The sequence below is a fragment of the Pipra filicauda genome, unplaced genomic scaffold (assembly GCF_003945595.2).
Source record: "Pipra filicauda isolate LSUMZ 115617 unplaced genomic scaffold, ASM394559v2 scaffold80_size11013439_pilon, whole genome shotgun sequence".
Lineage (NCBI taxonomy): Eukaryota > Metazoa > Chordata > Aves > Passeriformes > Pipridae > Pipra > Pipra filicauda.
In genome coordinates this window covers 6495257-6512797 of record NW_024104987.1, presented here as the reverse complement: position 1 = coordinate 6512797, position 17541 = coordinate 6495257, and the positions used below count along the sequence as shown (strand labels likewise).

Genomic DNA, 17541 nt, shown 5'->3' with positions numbered 1-17541 from the left:
CTGGCCACGTGTATTTCAGGCTCAAAAGCACTGGCAATGTCTGCCTGTCCATCCATCTGTCCATCAATCCATACACCCATCTGTCTGGGGTTAAATCCAGCCAGTCCCCCATCCCCCCAGCCTGGCTGCCATCACACACTGGTGCCACCGCTTTAATTCCCTTTACTTATTTATCATCGCAATTGTCTCTTAATTGCTTTGGCAGCCCCTCCAAGCCTCCTGGTGAGGGAGGGAGGTGCTGGTGTATAAATAAAGGCCATAAATAAATAAACCCAGTTGACAGCAAGGGGATCCAGCCAGGCTGCCCCAGGAGACAGCACCCATTTGCCCCAAGCAGCTCTCCCCATATGTGCCCCAGATGGCCCTGGAAGTGACAGGCTGGTCCCCAGGAAGCTCCAATGTGGCCTTGGGAACTTCCCCCAAATCGTGGCTTTCTGGCCCAAGGAAACCAGCACACACAGCTGCAACCAAAATTGAGCTGGTGTTGGGTATGTGAGAGCAAGAGGGAGCAGAAAAGGGAAAATCAAAGAGGAAATATCAAAAATCCCCAACCCACATTTTAAATTAATTAATGATGTCCCTGGTGACTCAGCAGAGGCCAAATGGATCTGCTTCATGTTTTATTGAAGGATTTTGCTGCAGGAGGCTGAGGACAGTGAGAGACAGGGCAAATGGGGTGTTGAGGGTGCTCCCAGGGGAGGTGGCCCTGGGGTTGGGTGTCAGCATCCAGTGTAGGGCCAAAGCTGTCCTGGGTGCCTCATGTGAATGCCCAGGTCCCCTGCCACCATGGTGGCACTTGCATAATCATCTTTACATGCTAATTGGGATGGAAAAGCACAGGTTTTCTCCCATTCCTGGTGCCAGGCACTAACCTGGGCACTGCTGGAAGAGGAGGTGTAAGCAGCCCAGAGCAGGCAGGACCCTCCAGGACCAAGGAGGGCCTGGACTGCTCCTGCAGCATCCCCTTGCCTCTGGGTGCACCAGGGACGAACCTGCAGGGAAGCAGCAGCCTGGAAGCACCTTCTGGCTGGGCTTTCCAAAGAGGGGTTGGGTAGTTTAGTGCTTAACAGCCGCTGAGGGATATTATTTCTTTTTGGTGAAATTGTCTAATCAATCACTTTTTAATTCAGCCGGCTCTGGCACCCGGGACGCCCCAGGACACCGTGGCCTGTCTTGCAGAGAGAAATATGGCTGGATCACTGCTGGCCATCCACCTCCAGGGCTCAGCCCCACTGGGGGGACAGGCAGTGTTCCCCAAACCCACCCCTCACCTCTGTCAGCTCTGAATCCCCATGGCAGGTATTACTTTCACTGCCCCCATTGCTTTGCATCGTGAGACCCATCCTGCTGAGGAGAGGGGGAACAAGGCAGGCCAGCACAGGTCAGCCACCAGGAAGAGGTTCCAATGGTAAGGATGTGCTGGTGCTGCTATGGGGAGACAGTCAGGGCAGGGGGAGCCGGTTAAATCACAAATCAGAACAGATTCAAGGCCAGGAAGGTGCAGGTGCCAGCACAGGGACAGCAGGGCACTGCCTTGTCCGTGTTCAAGGATGCCTGAGGGAGCAGCAGGAGCAGCCACCTCCTGGTTCCTGACTCCTGCCAGGGCAAAGCCATGGCACGAAATCTTCCCTGGCCAAGCCCCTGCAGCAGATGCCCTTCCCCAAACCATCAACAGCCCCCGGGATCAGGGCCTGCTGCCCAAATCCATCCAAGGGATAACATGGTAAGCACTTTGTCCCTGAACCTTCAAACAGCTGAATCCCCTCAGGGACACGTGGCTCCTTGGTGATGGTCAAGCCTTGCCTAAACCTTGTCTAACCCTGCCTCTCAGGCTGGAAGTTTTTCTATTTCTTTCCCTGGCCATTGCTCTTCCAAGTGTTGCAATAGACTGAATCCATCCCCGATGCCAGTTTGGCCTCAGATTTATGGCCCAAGCCCCAAAATCCGCCGCCGCTTGTGAGGTCCTTCGAGAGAATCACAGCAGAAAGTGTTTATTTCCATCATAAAGATCTGCTTTAATATTTTAACATAAATCAAGCTGCGCTTTATGGTGATAATAAATTCGTTGGCAGAAACTGCCTTTGCAGCCCGAGGCGGCGGAGCAATTCAATTTGTTTGGTTTTAAGTGTAAGGAGCCGTAATTGAGAAGGGGAAAGTACAGATGTTTTAATTGAGTTTGCAGCTACCACCCAGAGTTGCAGGAGCCTAATAGAGAGGAAGAGGTGAGGGTCTCCATTAGCCTCTCGGCTTGCCATTTCTCCTTGGCCTGCAGCCCCATCCGTCACGGCTGTCCCCGCCAGGAATAGCTACTCCGTGCCTGCACACGAGGAGGAAGGGGATGGAAAAAGAAGTCAGACTAAACCAGATGTATAATGTGCATTTTATTGGTTTTAATCCCTTTTTTTTTTTTTTTTTAAAACTAATTACAGTCAGGACAAGCATCACGTGTGAATCTGTAATAATGAACTGTTAGTGCTGATAATGGCCAAATAAAAATAGACTCAATTCGCGATGGGTGAGAGGAGGGAGCTCTCCCCTGTGTGACCGCACCCAGGGGTCACACAGCATCCCTCCAGCCAGCGCTGGCTGCACTGAGCCATCCCCTTCCCGCTTTCTCCAGTAATTTTTAAGGCATTGCTCTGTCATGTTTTATATGAAAAATGTTCTCTGCCGTAGAGCTTCTTTCCGTTAACCACCCCAATTCCTCGGATATATTTGTTTTGCTGCTGTGCAAGGACGATGGGTGTCTGGGAATTCGTGGTTATTTATTTGAGAAGCACTCATGCTCCTTTGGGGAGCAGAGTCCTTCCCAGTAAGGTACTACAGCAAAGGCTGGGGCCAGGGTGTGAGCCCCTCAGTGTGCCACTACATCCAAAACCCGGATCCAAGCAGCTCCTGGAGGTACAGCCCCTCAGAAGTCACTGTCACACACTGTGTTGAGGGGGACATATGGGCCAGGGAAGAGAAGGCACATCTGTAAATGTAAGAGGTGGCAGGAAAGGGGAGGGGGTGTCAGGCTGGCGCTCTTCCTCCCCTATCCCAGGCAGGGCCAGCGGGGAAGCCCTGAGAGAGGAGGGGAGGGCGAGAGGAGATGGAATAACGGAGAACAGCCCCGTTCTCTGGGTGCAATGAAATGTGAAGGCAAGAGGCTGAAATGGGCATGTGGAGGGCTGGGGCTGAGCCTTGCAAAGCACGGGCAGCCCAGGGCAGAGAGAGCTCTCAGTCCCTTCCATGAACCCACACCTGCACACTCGTGCAGAGGAACAGCCCCCTCAGCCTCTCCAGCTTCCAAAGGCTCATTTCGTCAGCATTAAATTCCTCCCTCCAGCTCTGCCCAGCTCCCAGCTGCCTCGCAGGTGGCTCCCAGCTCAGCTGCCCCACGAATCTGCCCTCCAACCTACTGCTTCCTAAATGAGACACCAGCACCAGCTACCTGTAAAATACCTTCTTAATTTGGTACTGAAGATGCCACATCAGCTTCTCAGCAGCTCTTGGGGATGTTTAAACTCACTAGCAAGGGCTGCCAAAGCCTGTTTAGGATCAAGCTGCCGAGAAGACAAACAGTCCCCCCGGATCCTCTCCAGGCAGCTCCACAAGGACACAGTGGCAGTGCTCAGGCTCGAGAGGTGCAGGGTTTTGCTCTAAAAGCCATGAAGTGGTTTTATACAGCTCCAGGTACTTGCATATTCCCCCAGGAGGAGCACTTCAGGTCATATGGAAACCAGAAAGTCCTACTTGAAAACAGAGCTTGATTAAAAAGAGCTGCAGTTCAAAGCTTGCTTTAGTGAGTGGTGACATTTAATACTGCAGCAAGTGCAGAGGGCAGGAGGATCTGACATGCACCTGGCTTTGAACCTGCTTAGATAACAGGGGGTTAAAATATTTCAGGTGAAGACTTTTAATGTTCTTCCTTTTGTCAGGAAACCCCATTTGATCTGTGCCCAAGGGCCTCAGAGCACAGGACTTGGTGTTGTTTGTCACTGTGTGGTGTTACAGTGACCACAATTGCCTTAAAAGCAGAGGCTCACCTAGAGCTGCCTAAGGTAAGAGCAGCCCCATTCTCAGAGCAGCAGAGCAGGAGCAGCCCAAAGCCCACCTTAACCCTGTGCAGAAGGAGAAGAGGGGGGATTCAAGCCCAGTTCCAGCACGGTTTCAGGTTTTGCTGCCCCGTTTTGGGAGCTGTGCTGCTGCAGGCAGGACTGAGCCAGGACACGGCCGCTTCCTCCTGGCACCAGCACATTCCCCTGAGTTAACACCCACCTTGTTTCAAGGCTAATTACCCAGCACGGGGAGCTGGGAACGCATCACTGTGCACAGCCGGAGCTCCGCGGGCCTCTCGCGTGTCAGGACTGGGTAATTAGCACCTCCCCAGCCCATTCCCGATCCCCACCGCTGGAGTCAGGGCCTGGCTGCTTGTAGCAGCCCCGTGCAAAGGGGAGAAAGGGACAAGGGCTCTGGCAGCAGAAACGCCCGAGCCGTGTGCTGTTGCCGATTGTGCAAGGCTGATTGCCTTTCCAGGGGGAAGAGCTGTATCCCTGCATGCAGAGGGGGTATTGCTCTGAGCAACTGGGCTGCCACAGCACAAAAAAACCAGGATGGAAGTGTTAATGTAAACTCCCGGGCTGGAGAAGTCCAGCTCTAAGCCACAGATCCCAGATCCCAGGCAATCCATGATGCACAAACAAATTAATGACTCTAGAAAATGAAAATGTAACTGCAAAAAATTATGTCCTTCTGAATTAGGTCTATTCCCACTCTAATTTCTTCCTTCAGGTGGCACAGGAGGTTGGTTTGAAGGAGTCTCAGCAGAAGGGAGACTCAGTTCTCCCAAACTCCTGGTGGATTCTGCACAGCACATCCCTGCCTTTGGGAGAAGGGACATTTAGCTGATCAGTGCAGTGAGCAGCCGAGGCTGTCTGCTCTTCTGTGTGCCGAGACCTGCAGCACTCAGAGAGCCACTGAGGGACAGAGAACGTGCTGCTCCGACAGAGCCGAAGGCAGAAATGGCTGGACACTGGTTAATGGTGCAGGCTGCCAAGGGCTCAGCCCCAGGGCTTTGTCTGAGAACCACGACTGTGACAAGGCTGAATCCACTCCATCCACACCCAAAATGGAGCGAAGAAAGTCTGTGTCCAGGTCTGACCCGTGTCACCAAGCCAGTGGCCTGGAAACTTCCCTTCACACTACCTCTCCCCCACTGCACAGTCCCAGAGGGGGAGCTGAAATGCTGGAGTCTCTGGAGCCCCAGAGGGAACGTGCTGCTATCCCCCATCAGAGCTTTGACTCGCTCAGGACAATGTTTGCAGTCACAAACACAAAGCAAGAAAAGCCCCAAATGAGCACAAACACAATCCAGAAGGTGTGCCTGAAGGGGGAGAGGTGCTTGTTCACCGTCCCGCTGCCGAAGACGAGCTGAGTGTCCTTCCGACTGCAGTATGCGAGGAAAGCCGGGATGAGATACTGGATCCCATTCCCAGCATAGGCTCCTGTGATCCCCACCAAGGACTCCAGATCGTGGGTGCAGAAAGCCACCAGCACTGGGGGAATCAATGTGATGGCAGGAAAGACAATCCTATCCACCACCCACGGGTAGGTCCCCCCTTCTCTGTGGAAAAGGGTCTTCCAGTTGTTGCGCAGGGTCACTGCGATGATGGGGAAGTTGGTGCTGATGGTGAAGACGGGGAAGAGGCCCAGGAAGTACCGAATGAAGGCAACGTTGATGATCTCACAGTTGGTGAAGTTGAGCGTGTACATGTCCATGAGGGTGTCGTTGCGGAAGCAGTAAATGGCAGTGAAGGACAGGAGGCTGTAGAAAGCCAGGATCAGGATGTAATCGAGCAGCACGAGCTTGTTGACATGCTTCTTCTTGGAGATGGGTGTGATGAGGGATGGCAGGGAGTGCTGGCACATGAAGGAGTAGACGCACACCCCAAAGAGATTGCGGATGCCCGACAGCTGGGCCATGGACGGGTGACCTTCAGCTTGGCCTCTGCTGATGCGGATGAGGGCCAGAATTATCATGAGGATGAAAGCTGGAGAGAGAGAAGGTTTCAGGTCAAGCCCAGGCCCGCACTCCCCACGACCCTCCTCCCATCACACCATCAGTCTCGGCACCAGCTCTCTCTCCTGCTATGCAAGAGCATCTCCTTATCTCTTTGATGTACCACCTTATCTGAGGGTGGTACATCAAAGGTAAGGTGCACAGGAATTAATTGTGATTTGCTGTCAGTGCCAGTCAGCAGATAAGGTTATGGGCTCAGGCATCTCCCTCCAGTCTCCTTCCCACAGGGACTTGTCCTCCCACCCCCAGGAGCACAGGGCTGCCCTGAGCTCTTTGGAAGCATAAGGTTAACATGGCCGGGGAGCCCATCACCCTCAAGGCTCTCAGTGTATGGATGCTTCTACCACACACAACTAGCTCAATATCACCATTTAAAATGGCTTAAGAGATGTTTGAGCTTTGACCTCTAAAGAGAGACAAGATTAAATCTGGCTCCAGTCAACCTCAGAAATATTTCTACACAGTTGCAACTGAAGTAATGTTTCCAAGACCTCCCCTACGTGCACAAGAGCAGCAGCTACTACCAAGTTTTCCTGTCCCTGTGATCTGTCGAGCATGATAGAGCAAGAACTAGCCAGCCATTTCCTGGGCAGGAGGAACAGGCTGTCTGTAGCTAATCCCAGGGTGGAGAAGCCAGTCTGGAAGGGACTAAAGCAGCACTGAAAGACGGCTATTAAAATTCATCACTTCTAGGCACAAAGTCTGCTCATCTTTCCCCTTCACTTATGTCGGGGAAGAGCCTAACAACATTTTACAAAGCTTATCACAAACAGCAACGTGCCAGGGACAAAATGAATTGAGGAGATCGGGCTAATGCCCTTATTTACTCTGAGGGTCGAAATTTGAGCCAGCAGCAGTTACTGTGAGACTCTCATTCCTAGCATGGCACATAAAACCAGCAGAAAACTAATTCTGGTGTCACAAAAATCGCATCAACCTGGGAAAGATGATCATCAGCTGCTGGAGTTAACAAGCAACAGAGGGGGGAAAGGACCCGCCTGGCAGGGCAGCAAGCAGCGAGATTTACAGTCTGGTGCTGGCAATGGATGGGCCACTGTGGCTTGCACAGAGCTGTCTGTGCACTCTGTGAGGGAACAGAGCCGTGAATTATCAGGTAATGAAAAAACAACAAAATGCTGAGACTACTATTACAGACAACTTTGAATGTCATAAATATAAATACAGAGGAATTAAACTGAACAGTGCACAGTCCAAGCTGGGAGCCAGGCAGGCTCGCTGTGGGGTGACAAGGACACTGGCTTGTTCCGTGCCCAGTCCTGCTCTCCCTGACACAGGCAGCTGGAGATGGGGAACTCTGCCAGGGATGGGACTAGGGAAGGCAGTTACAGACCAGTTAGTGAACGCTGCCTGTCCTGTGCCCAGATTAACCTTACTAAACATCGGTTCCTGCACACCCCCAGCGCTCTTTGAAACCCAGTTTCTCCTCTCTCAGTAATCCTCTTCCTCCTGCTGCAAACACCAGCTCCAAGCTGCACGCCACATTTCACCTCATGCTGCCTCAGGAAACCTCTCGCTCCCAACCGTTTCCCAGTGACAGGGCACATCTAACAGCCCTCCACAAACACTGGACTGATGGCAGCAGATCCATTCCTTCACAGCACCACGAGGGCTCGGCTGCTTTGGGAGAGCTGGGCTCTACTGACTCCCCCGAGAGCTATCACAGAGGGCTGTGGAAGGCAACAGCTCTTTGCTCTGGGGGTGTGCAATTCCCCTCGCCTTCACTCAAGCCAGTGAGCGAGGGGCACTGCGAACACAGGTACAGTTTTTGTGCCTCCCCCACATGTCCCGGAGGGGAGATGCCTGCCAGCCATATCTGCTCAGCAAGAAAGCCGGAAAGAGCTGTGTTCCGGGTGATGTGACGTGGCTGCGCTCCCCAGGGCTGCACAGCCTACAAGGAAGAGGAGAAGATGCCCTGAGCAATAAGACAAAGCAGGTTGGGCAGCTCTGGATATGTGCCGAGACTGTTCCTTTCCATCCTGGGAGAGGTGGTTGAGCTCTGTGGCCCAGAGCTGAGCTGGTCCTGTATCTGGACGAGGTAAGACTCAGAAGCCTTGCACCTCTTCCCCTGCACACCAGGCAGTGAATCTCCTTGTGCTCTGCTCAGCAGAATGATGAGTGACCTACTCTCACCATTGGCTCAAAGTTCCACTTTCTGCACCAGTGCCAACAGGACCAGTTCAGGGGAACTTCAAGGTGGGCACCTCACCCTCGGAGCACCTCCCATCTCCTCTGCCCTGACATGTGCTTTTCTGGCAGGGAGCACTGAAGGAACAGAATTCTTGTGCATTCCCTAAATGATAGAAAGAAGTCTTTGGCTTAAGCAACTAGAATTTAACACCTTTGTTTTTTCTTAAATACTCATTTCAGAAATTAAACTTACTAAAATTACAAGGAGTGACAATCTAGTGTTTCCAGCAAGGCAAGTTCTGCTCCCCCTGCCCGAGCACTGGTGTTCTGCAGATGCAAGATCCTTCAGAGAAATGGTGCTGGGTAAACTGGAAACCTCCCCTGCACAATTCCAGCCCTAGAGGACAACAGCAGCCCTGCCCCGATGGTTGGTTTCTCTCCCTCCCTGCAGCAGAAGAGTTTCTCAATTCTAGAACCGGAGAGCTAAAACATTTGCATGTCAGATTTATCTCTCTGTCCCTGGGAGGAGGCAAGCCCAAAAATGACACTCTGAAACCTAGATATGGTTTGGATGATAAGTCAAGATGAAAAGAAGATGACAGACTGACTGACAGGCAGCTTTGAGCAGAAAAGAGGCAGCACAGGATCCTCAGGCACACAAAAAGCTCCCACTCACTCACTCACATCCTCTACCTGGGACAGCAGGCTGAAGGCACTCACACAACAATACTTACAGCTGCCACATCAACTGTCCCAACAGTGTTCCTTCACCACAAGGATCCTGGTGAAGTCAGACATGGGTTCATAAAAAAACCTCTTGATCTGTTCCTCTCCACACAGGACAAATGATGCTCCAGGGATAAAACACCTTCAGACACCATGACCAAGAGCACCCAGAGCCAGGTGGGCAGTGATGCCACCGTGGATTGTTAGTTGCTTACAAGAAAACTTTGCTTTACACCTTGTTTTATATAAATGCTTAAAAAGCAATCGAGGATTTTGCTTGTCCTGATTTTTCCACAGTGTCAGACCCACTCCAAACCCCCAAACCACAGGCTTGGCTCAGAGGCACTCCTTGTCTCATTTTCTCTCCTCTAGATGTTCGAGCATTATTTTTGGTGTAGGATGGAAATGAGCCTGTGGAAAAAAAATAAAGAGGGGCTACGCCATAAAGGAAAAGTTGTGATGAATCTCATCCCAACCATCCGACTGCCTCCCCTGCAGACTCTCTTTGCTCCCATCACTCTTTGAGCAGCAAACACTGGCTCTTCTCAGATAAAGAAGACCTTGCAGACAGCTACTGCTGCCTCTCCTGCTTGACTGAGATGTTGATTCAGAGACAGGGCAGTTCTGCTCTGGTTCTTTTAGGTGAAATAAGGCTGAATATGGATGAGCAGGCATCCAAAGAAGTACACTTTGGGAAATATGGGAGTCAGGGGATATTAAGAAATATATTTTTGTGCACTTTAATAGAAGCATAACAGAGCTGCAGAGAAGCAGTGAAGATAATTTAGCCATTCCGAGTTTAAGGATCGTTTTGCAGAGCCAGAGAAAACACCTTTGCAAATGAAAAATGCTGTTTGTACACGAGCTTCATCTCTCTGCAGAGAGGCTATTGCAGAAAAGAAAACAATAAGTCCAAGGCTAAAACACATTTGTTTTCCCCCCATCATGGTAGGTTCTTGGAAGAACTGATGCTCAGAATGCGCTTCTGGCTTAACCCTCCCTTGCATCCCTGGAAGACACTTTATTTGTGAGATGGTCACGTCTTCTCCAACCCTGTCCCTGCTCTCATTCCTCCTTCCACGAGCAAAGCCCGGAGCAAACATCACCGTACCTGCCCGCTGTCCCTTCCAGGGACCCAGAGGGGCAGTGGAGTGCAGCCACCCCACGCCTGGCTGCTCCCCTGCCCCCCAGCCATTAGTCTGAGCCGGTGCCACGCGGCGCTGCCGACACGTTTGTGGCAGGGCCATCCGTCACCGCCGGCTGACGCCGTGACAGAGCTTCCCTGTCGAAGCAGAGAATCAATATGCCAGGAAATAATGATAATGAATCACCCTTTCCCAACACGTGCCACTTGCTTCCCTTTTCATACATTAGGTGGCAAGATGGATTCCATGAGGGAGATGTTTTCAGGAGCTCCCTGAGCCCAGTCTCTTTGGAAAGAGGAAGATCTCTCCCCACCTTAACCCTGATCCTCCATCAAGCCAATACACAGCAGACCACTCTTAAACAGAGGAACAGATCTCATTTAGTTTAGTGTTAGGCAGCTCCTTCAGGAGAAAGGGCATAAATGCAAGAGCATCTGCTCTGTACACACTGAATGGCCCAGCAGCACATCAGTCAGTCCCACCTTCTGCATCCCTTCCCTGTTGTCTCCTTCCCTGCTGATTTCTTTCTAGGATGCTGGTGCCCTCCCCCTCAGAGCCAGCTGCCTTCCAGCAGTGTTTTGGGTAAGCTGAAGAGCCCACTGTGACTCTGAAACTGCCAGGCATTATCGATACTGTGCCATTTAAACTATTAAAGCATGGCTGGAGTTCACCATGCTGGCAGAACAAAGTATCTGAAATTAAGACATTGATTTTTAAATTTAAAACTCATTTAGCCAGTTTCTCTTGCAGAAGCTATGTCCTGCCACTTGTTCATGACCTCCAGCTCTCTGTAAACTCCGGAGCAGCAGCTGATAAATTTCTCCAACCTTCAGAGGGGGTTTTTATATGAATTGACTGTAAAGAGGTAACATGAAAACCAGGTTTGCTCCATCAGTTGTGGGAGCTGGAGTAGTTAAGGATCACATTTGACGACGACAGACCCTAAAACACTGTCTCTAGGAAGATGAAGGATTTATGAGTGCAGAGACTGTGAGGAAGCAAGATGGATATGCTCATAGAAGACAGCAATTCTCTGGAGAGAGATGTCAGAAGGAAAAGAGGAGGGAAATTACTTCTCAGAAGAAGGGTATGAGCAAAAGTTGTGGAACATGTGTGGCTCCTTCCTCTAATGTAGTGTTACCCTCCCTGCCCCAAAGCCTGAGGCAGGTCCACCTGGCAGGGGACTGTTGCTCATACAGCAGGGGAGGCACAGCCACATGTTGGGCAGGTTAAGATCACAGAAGTGTGACACATCTTACCGGGAGGGCAAGAAAAAGCCTCTGAGGCATCTCCACTCCCCCAGCTTTGACTGGCTCCTGCTGCAGCCGTCTCAGACTCTGCTGCCTTGGGCCAGGCAGAACCTGTTTCTTTAACAACGGGAAACTTCATTAAAAAGTACCATCAGGACTTTTTGGCAGCCAAAAGCGGTTTAGCAGGGCTTCTCTGCTATAAGGGCATCATTTCCCTGCTTTTCTTCATCAGGTTCACAATGCAATAACCAAGGTTTACAAGTAGCCTCCCCTACCATGGTAACAACTCCTGCTGTGAACCCGTCGGAGCTGCCCCCTCTCAGCCCACCTCAGCTGGTCCCACAGACATCTGCACACCAGCAACAGTTCACAGGGAGAAAAACGGCTCTGCACTCGGGTGTTTATCACGGATATTTTATCTCAACATATGGGAAGGAAAGAGCAGCCAGCGAGGCTTGTTTGCTTCTGGTGGAAAATTACCCGCGTAGTTTATTGTCCTCTCTCCGCTGGTCACCCTTTGCAGAAGCACCATAAAGCCTCTGCAAGCAGGACTCTGCTCTCAGCTCTGCTATTGACTTGGCCTGTTAGCTCTGACAGTCACTTCTCTGTCCGTGTCAGAATTTATTCTTCTGTGAGAAGGGAATGACACACATTTTGGTGTCACCATGAGCCTGAGCTACAGCTGCGTGGAAGCACTGGGTGCAGAACACCCACATTCCATGAAATCCAGGTGCTTTGCAGCCTTAACCACATCATCCCCATCCTGCTTTGGGCCCTACCCAGAAAAGTTTTTTATCAGAGCAGCTTTTCATGCCACACCCCCACTCTGAAAACCTGTGTGAGCACTGTCATCCAGACCCTTTAGCAGGGCTAAATGTGTCCTTACATTTCCAGCTCCTCTTCTTCAGCTCTCAGACCCATCAGTGTCTCCTGCTGCATGGATAAAGTGCTCTTTTCAGGAGCATCAGCTCCCCAGGCAGGATATGAGTTGTCCTGTCCAGCACTGCATATCACTCTCCATCTGCATCTGAAGCTAACAAGGCTCTTTCCCTTACACAGGCACTGCTTCTCACACTGCCCCCCACAAACAGGACTGAAATGAGCTCCTCAGCCGACAATTCCAAAAGCAGGCATGACAGAAGCACAGCATTTTAACTAACTCTTCATAAATATATTCACTTCTCTTAGTGAATTATTTACCCTGGGCTCCAGCAGCAGCTTCATCTGCTCCAAAAGGGATATAAGAACATGAAGTAACTTTGTTGAAGCAGCTTGTCAGAATAAACATGCAACAGTGTCCTGATTTACAGTCCAATTCCCTCTTCTTCCTGTACGCCCTGCACTGTGGGAGGGAAGGGGCAGAGATCAAAATGGTCCCTCCTGAAGGTGTTTGCAGGAAGCTCCGTTTCTGATGTGAAAAGAGGCCACCCACCTTGAGGACCGTGGCATTGGCAGACTAATCTCTCTGCAGGAGACTGGAAACACAGGACTTCAGATAACTGTCACCCCGTCCTAAATCAGCCTCCTCTCTAATTCTCAGTCCCAGCAGCTGAAGGGACATAGCAGAGTGACTCCAGGTTTCTGCACTGAATCAACTCCAGCACAGCTGGTTCCACTGCTAAGGATGGCAGGGACAGTTACCTGAGACTGCTCACAAGGTGAGATGGTCTGAGACCAGTTTTCTGCAGAGCAGTGCTGTAAAGAGCAGGGCTCTGGTGGAGAGAGCAGAACTACCAGAGAAATCAGCAGATATGGAAAGTCAGCCCCACTGGCATGCTCTGGAGAAGGCTTCCCCAGAAGCCTTCTGCCAAGTATCCTGGAAGGGGATGGGGTGGAGAAAAAAGGGCTTAACACAGACTTCCAGGCTATTCTTGTCTGATTTCCCTCTGTCTTGCTGGCCAGGGGAAAGAGCTAGGGGATAGATTTTATTCCTGGGCATATAATTGTGAGATCATTGTTTGGGCAGGGTTGGGAATGCTCTGTCTCAGGGGCTGCAGTCACTTGAATAGATATAGTACGATCTGACTGTGCTACAGGGACAGACAACTGAGCCTGCAGCAACCAAACCCACAAGTTTATTCCTCTATAAAACATCTCTTTATTAAAATACAATACTTTCTAATAACTACGATGCAGCATCAAGAGCAGCACACACTGCAAATGTCCCACGTGGGAGCTGTCTGGGAACATTTGCCAGAGACTATTCAATAACAGCAGTGATAATCTTGCTACCAATGTCTTTAAAGCCAACAGTCCTCACCTATAGAGCTGGACATCTCAGGCTGCAACAGGCTGCAACTAATCGGGTTAGCTGCTTAATACACAATAGCCCAATGTTTGCTGCTGAGCTCCACCAAGCCCTGTCCTTTTGTTATCTTTCCTAATCCATATCCTATCCCATGACGCTGCTAGACAGTTATTATCCAATATTATCCAACAGTAAAGAGGTAGGGCTGTGCCCCAGTGAGCTGTGTCCCCTCTGCTTTGAGAGGTGCATGGGACTTGCCTGGCTCAGTCCCTTTTGCTGCCCTTCAGCAGCTCACCCCTAACACCACCCACTTAATCAGAATTGAAGAAATGAGGAGGAAAAAAAACCAGCTAAATATTCAAGTCTCTTTAGAGAACAATCCATCACCACCACGGAGTTAAACCCTCCAGGAAAACAAAAGAGCCTTAGGTCCAAACAGCAGAACTGAAAATACCAACAGGTCTAATTTGTTGACGGCTTAGTTGGTGTAGGCTTCTGTGAGAGACTCCCTGCTCCAAGAACCTTGTAAAAGACCTGGAAACAGGCTCTAAAACTGGTAAAGGACTTGGGCTAATAACAGCTCTACACTTTCACAAGACTAAAGTGGAAGGGAGATGAAAGGAAGGAAGGAATTACAGTCTGGGGAAGAACCCTCCTCACCCCATGGGAATGATTCATACTCACCTGGCCCCATCTCTGCTCTTAATAGAGCTGGGTGAGCCAACAAGGTTCTAACTCAAAACAAGGTTCATAACTCAAAACAAGGCTTCACTGTAAGCACCGCTGCCAGGACTTAAACCAAGTGATTTTTCCTGACTAGCCCTTTCTCCAGGGAAGCACAGCAGGCAAGGTCCTTGTTGTACCCCTTCGGTTGCCTGTGCTCAGTCTCCCTGGCAGTTTAGGTACCAGAGGGGCTTTTACAGTTGGGAAAGGGATCAGAGCTTGTGTAGGCAAAGCCTTACACACCCGCCAGCTCCTGGAGAACAGAGATCTCTAAGCATGGATAAGGCCAGCAGTTCAAGCACCAACTGCTGCACTGAATTTAACCACTGGCACTCACCCACACAAAGGCAATTGGTTTTGCAGCCAAGTGTGTAAGCTGTTACTCTTCAGAAGACTGCCAACAGCTCAATGCCTCTGGAAGCCCTCTCTGCCACCAGCCCCCCTCCACCTGGAGACACAGATCCACCCTCTGTGCTCCTACCAGTCCTGGCAGGGAAGTGCCTCACCATGCCAGCCTTGTTTCCAGATGAGCTGTCCGTGATCAACAGGCCCAGACAAGGAGAGCCCATCTGTCTGGGCTCTCTAGCAGTACAACACTTGGGCTTGCAAAGCTCCTCCTTCAACTTTCTCCCTTTAGAGGCTTCAAAGATGCCTGTCCTGCCTAGTCCCTTACCCAGGGAGGAAAAGCACAGCCACATGAAGAGCTCATCCCTGCCACATCTCCATTTTTAATTTCCAGTTCAGATCCCAGTGTTTACGACTATTTTCCAGAGACAGAATGAAATTGTTCTTGTCTGCAAGGTGTGGAAAGAGACTGCTCTAGGCTTTGATAGCCAATGTGCTGCCAGCGATGAGCATGAGGCTCTGGAAGAGGCTGGTGACATTTGATTATCACTTAGATCAGGAGAAAGAGGGAAAGCAACTTCCAAAGGCAAGGCTGACACTGTTACAAACGCGAGCAGAAATGACCTTCACACACAGCTAGCTCTCCCTGCTGCCAAGAACCATCCTCTCAGCCGCTATCATCTGAATCACCAGTACACCTGGGGCAGTGCTGCTTTACATCAGCTCCAAAATCCAGGTGCTTTCCACCGGGCTGGGGAAAAGGGTGTGCAGTGGGTCCTGTGCAGCAGGCACACTACAAAGCCTGTACTGACCTCCCAGCTCAAGGAGGCTTGATTTTCTCAAATCGTGACAGAAAGCATGGGTCAGCTTCCCATCCACACCAAGATAACGGGCATGTCTAAGCTGAAGCAGCCGCTGTCCGTGTGGGAAGTTTTTCCCAACACAACAAACAGGCAGGCTGGCAGCTCCAGTGTTGCTCTGCTGCTCAGAGTGCTTTGCAAGAGAACCACCCTCAGCACCCATGGCTAAAAACAACTCAAGGAAAGTGAAGAAAAGGCACAGATTATATCAGGACAAAGAGTTCAAAACTGGCCATTGGCAAGCAGGCAGGAAAAGTCCAGGAGACCATAAACCACCATCCAAGACCATTCTTTAGGATCTAAACTCTCTAAGCACCAACAAAAGACCAGCTCATGTTTAACTCACAGTCCTGCATTGGGAGGAGGGGACAGCAGTGATGTAAGGACATGGGAGAGGCCAGCTTGATAAATCTCAGCAGTACAGGATCCATCCTTACCCCAGAATCTGCAGCAAGAGCTTTTCTCTATTCCCTGCATCACATGGCTTTTTGATAAATCGTCCTTCCCAATAAATCTATCCCTCATTGTACACATACGGAATCCATTGCTCTAAGTAGCCACTGAGGTGCTGTCAGGGTCATTAACTATCATTATCTGGGGCAGCTGTTCCCCAGTGTGCTGATGTAGGAATCAATCAGGCTAAAGCATGAATTTCTCCTACACTTCTCCAAACACTGCCTTTGTCCCTCTCCATCAAGAGGTGAAAAAGAGGAACAGTTCTGCCTTTATGCCAAGGTTTAGCAGTCCTCATACTGGAAGGAGCTGGCTAAAGGGAAACCAACAGCAGATGAGGCAGGCATCAGGCTGTCACAGAGACAGGATGAGCTCTGACTGATGTCTTTACCAGGAAAGAGGAGGCAGGGTGATTGGAAACAGGCCAGTCAGCTGAGCAGAGATCACTCTTGGAAAAAAAAGTAGAAGGAAAAAAAAGGACCCAAAACTTCCTCATCCTTTAGTACCCCTTAATGAGATAACCCTTCTCTGAAGAACGGGAGGGCTTTCAAACCTTTCATGTGCTCAGACAACAAAGGGGAAAAAACAGACATTCAGGATTTTCACACCATCCAAGGTCAGGATTTGTTAAATCAAGCTGTTCAACATCTGAGGCTTGAGAGCTCAAAATCCAACTTCATTTTCCCGGGTGACAACTGCTTAACCCCATCTCAGGAGTTCTCTAGAACAGAGGATCTCTGTTCCTCTCCAGTGACTGCCAGCATTTCCAAACAGGATGAATTCATGAAAAGGGATGATACAGGATGAATTCAGGAAAAGGGACAATACCCAACTGCAGTCAGGTCAAGAGTGTGTGTGGTGGGAAATACTCAGAGAAGCAGCTTTTCTTCTTATTCCAGGTCAGTGATAGGTATAAACAGAGCTAATTCTGTGCTTGAGTGGTCTGGACTTATGAACCAGGAGACTGCTGACCTGCAGAAATGCTGGTTCTTAACCTGCAGAAATGCTCTTTATTAGCCCTGAATATCAGTTAGTCTGCCTAGGTTACACAAAAATAGACAAACCTGAACATAAGCCTCCACAACACACACACACTTCTCAGCCTTTAAGGGCATGTAGACACACAATTCAGACACGAGGCAGCTGCATCTTTGAATGACAAAGGCATTGGAGAAAAAAAAGGAAAAAAAAAAGAAAAAAAAGGTAGTGATGTCTTATTTCTCTTCAGGGAATGACCTGTCTTCCCAGAAGTTCTTGGCAATAAGATTTTAGAGAGAACTCATGGGAGTAGGGCTTCCCAAGGACAACACACATTGGTTTGGGGGTTTCCAATGCAGCACATCCTACCATAAAAGAAGACCCAGGAAAATAAAATGCAAACAGATGATAAAACTAAGGGTGGAAAGTCTGACAGAAGCACCTTTTGTTCTCTGATCAAAACAAAGATTCTTCAAAGTCTGTTGTACACATGCTGTGAGAATGAGAAACTTACAACTGGTGGATATCACAGACAGCCCCCATGAAGGAGACTCTTCCAAACCCTTTCTGCCTCTCACACAAACCAGACTAAAACTTCGTCTAC

At 50.1% G+C, this 17541-nt stretch overlaps 1 protein-coding gene across 3 annotated transcripts in view; it reads right to left on the bottom strand.

Moving 5' to 3' along the window:
• Window positions 1-4732: 4732 nt before the first annotated feature.
• Window positions 4733-17541, bottom strand: part of TMEM104 (transmembrane protein 104) — a 41925-nt gene continuing 29116 nt past the window's right edge. For all 3 annotated transcript variants that reach the window (XM_027749626.2, XM_027749627.2, XM_039390321.1), the window contains exon 10: window positions 4733-6032. In XM_027749626.2, coding sequence (XP_027605427.1) covers window positions 5272-6032 — 761 coding nt within the window. In that variant the 3' untranslated portion in view covers window positions 4733-5271. The remainder of the gene's footprint in view (window positions 6033-17541) is intronic.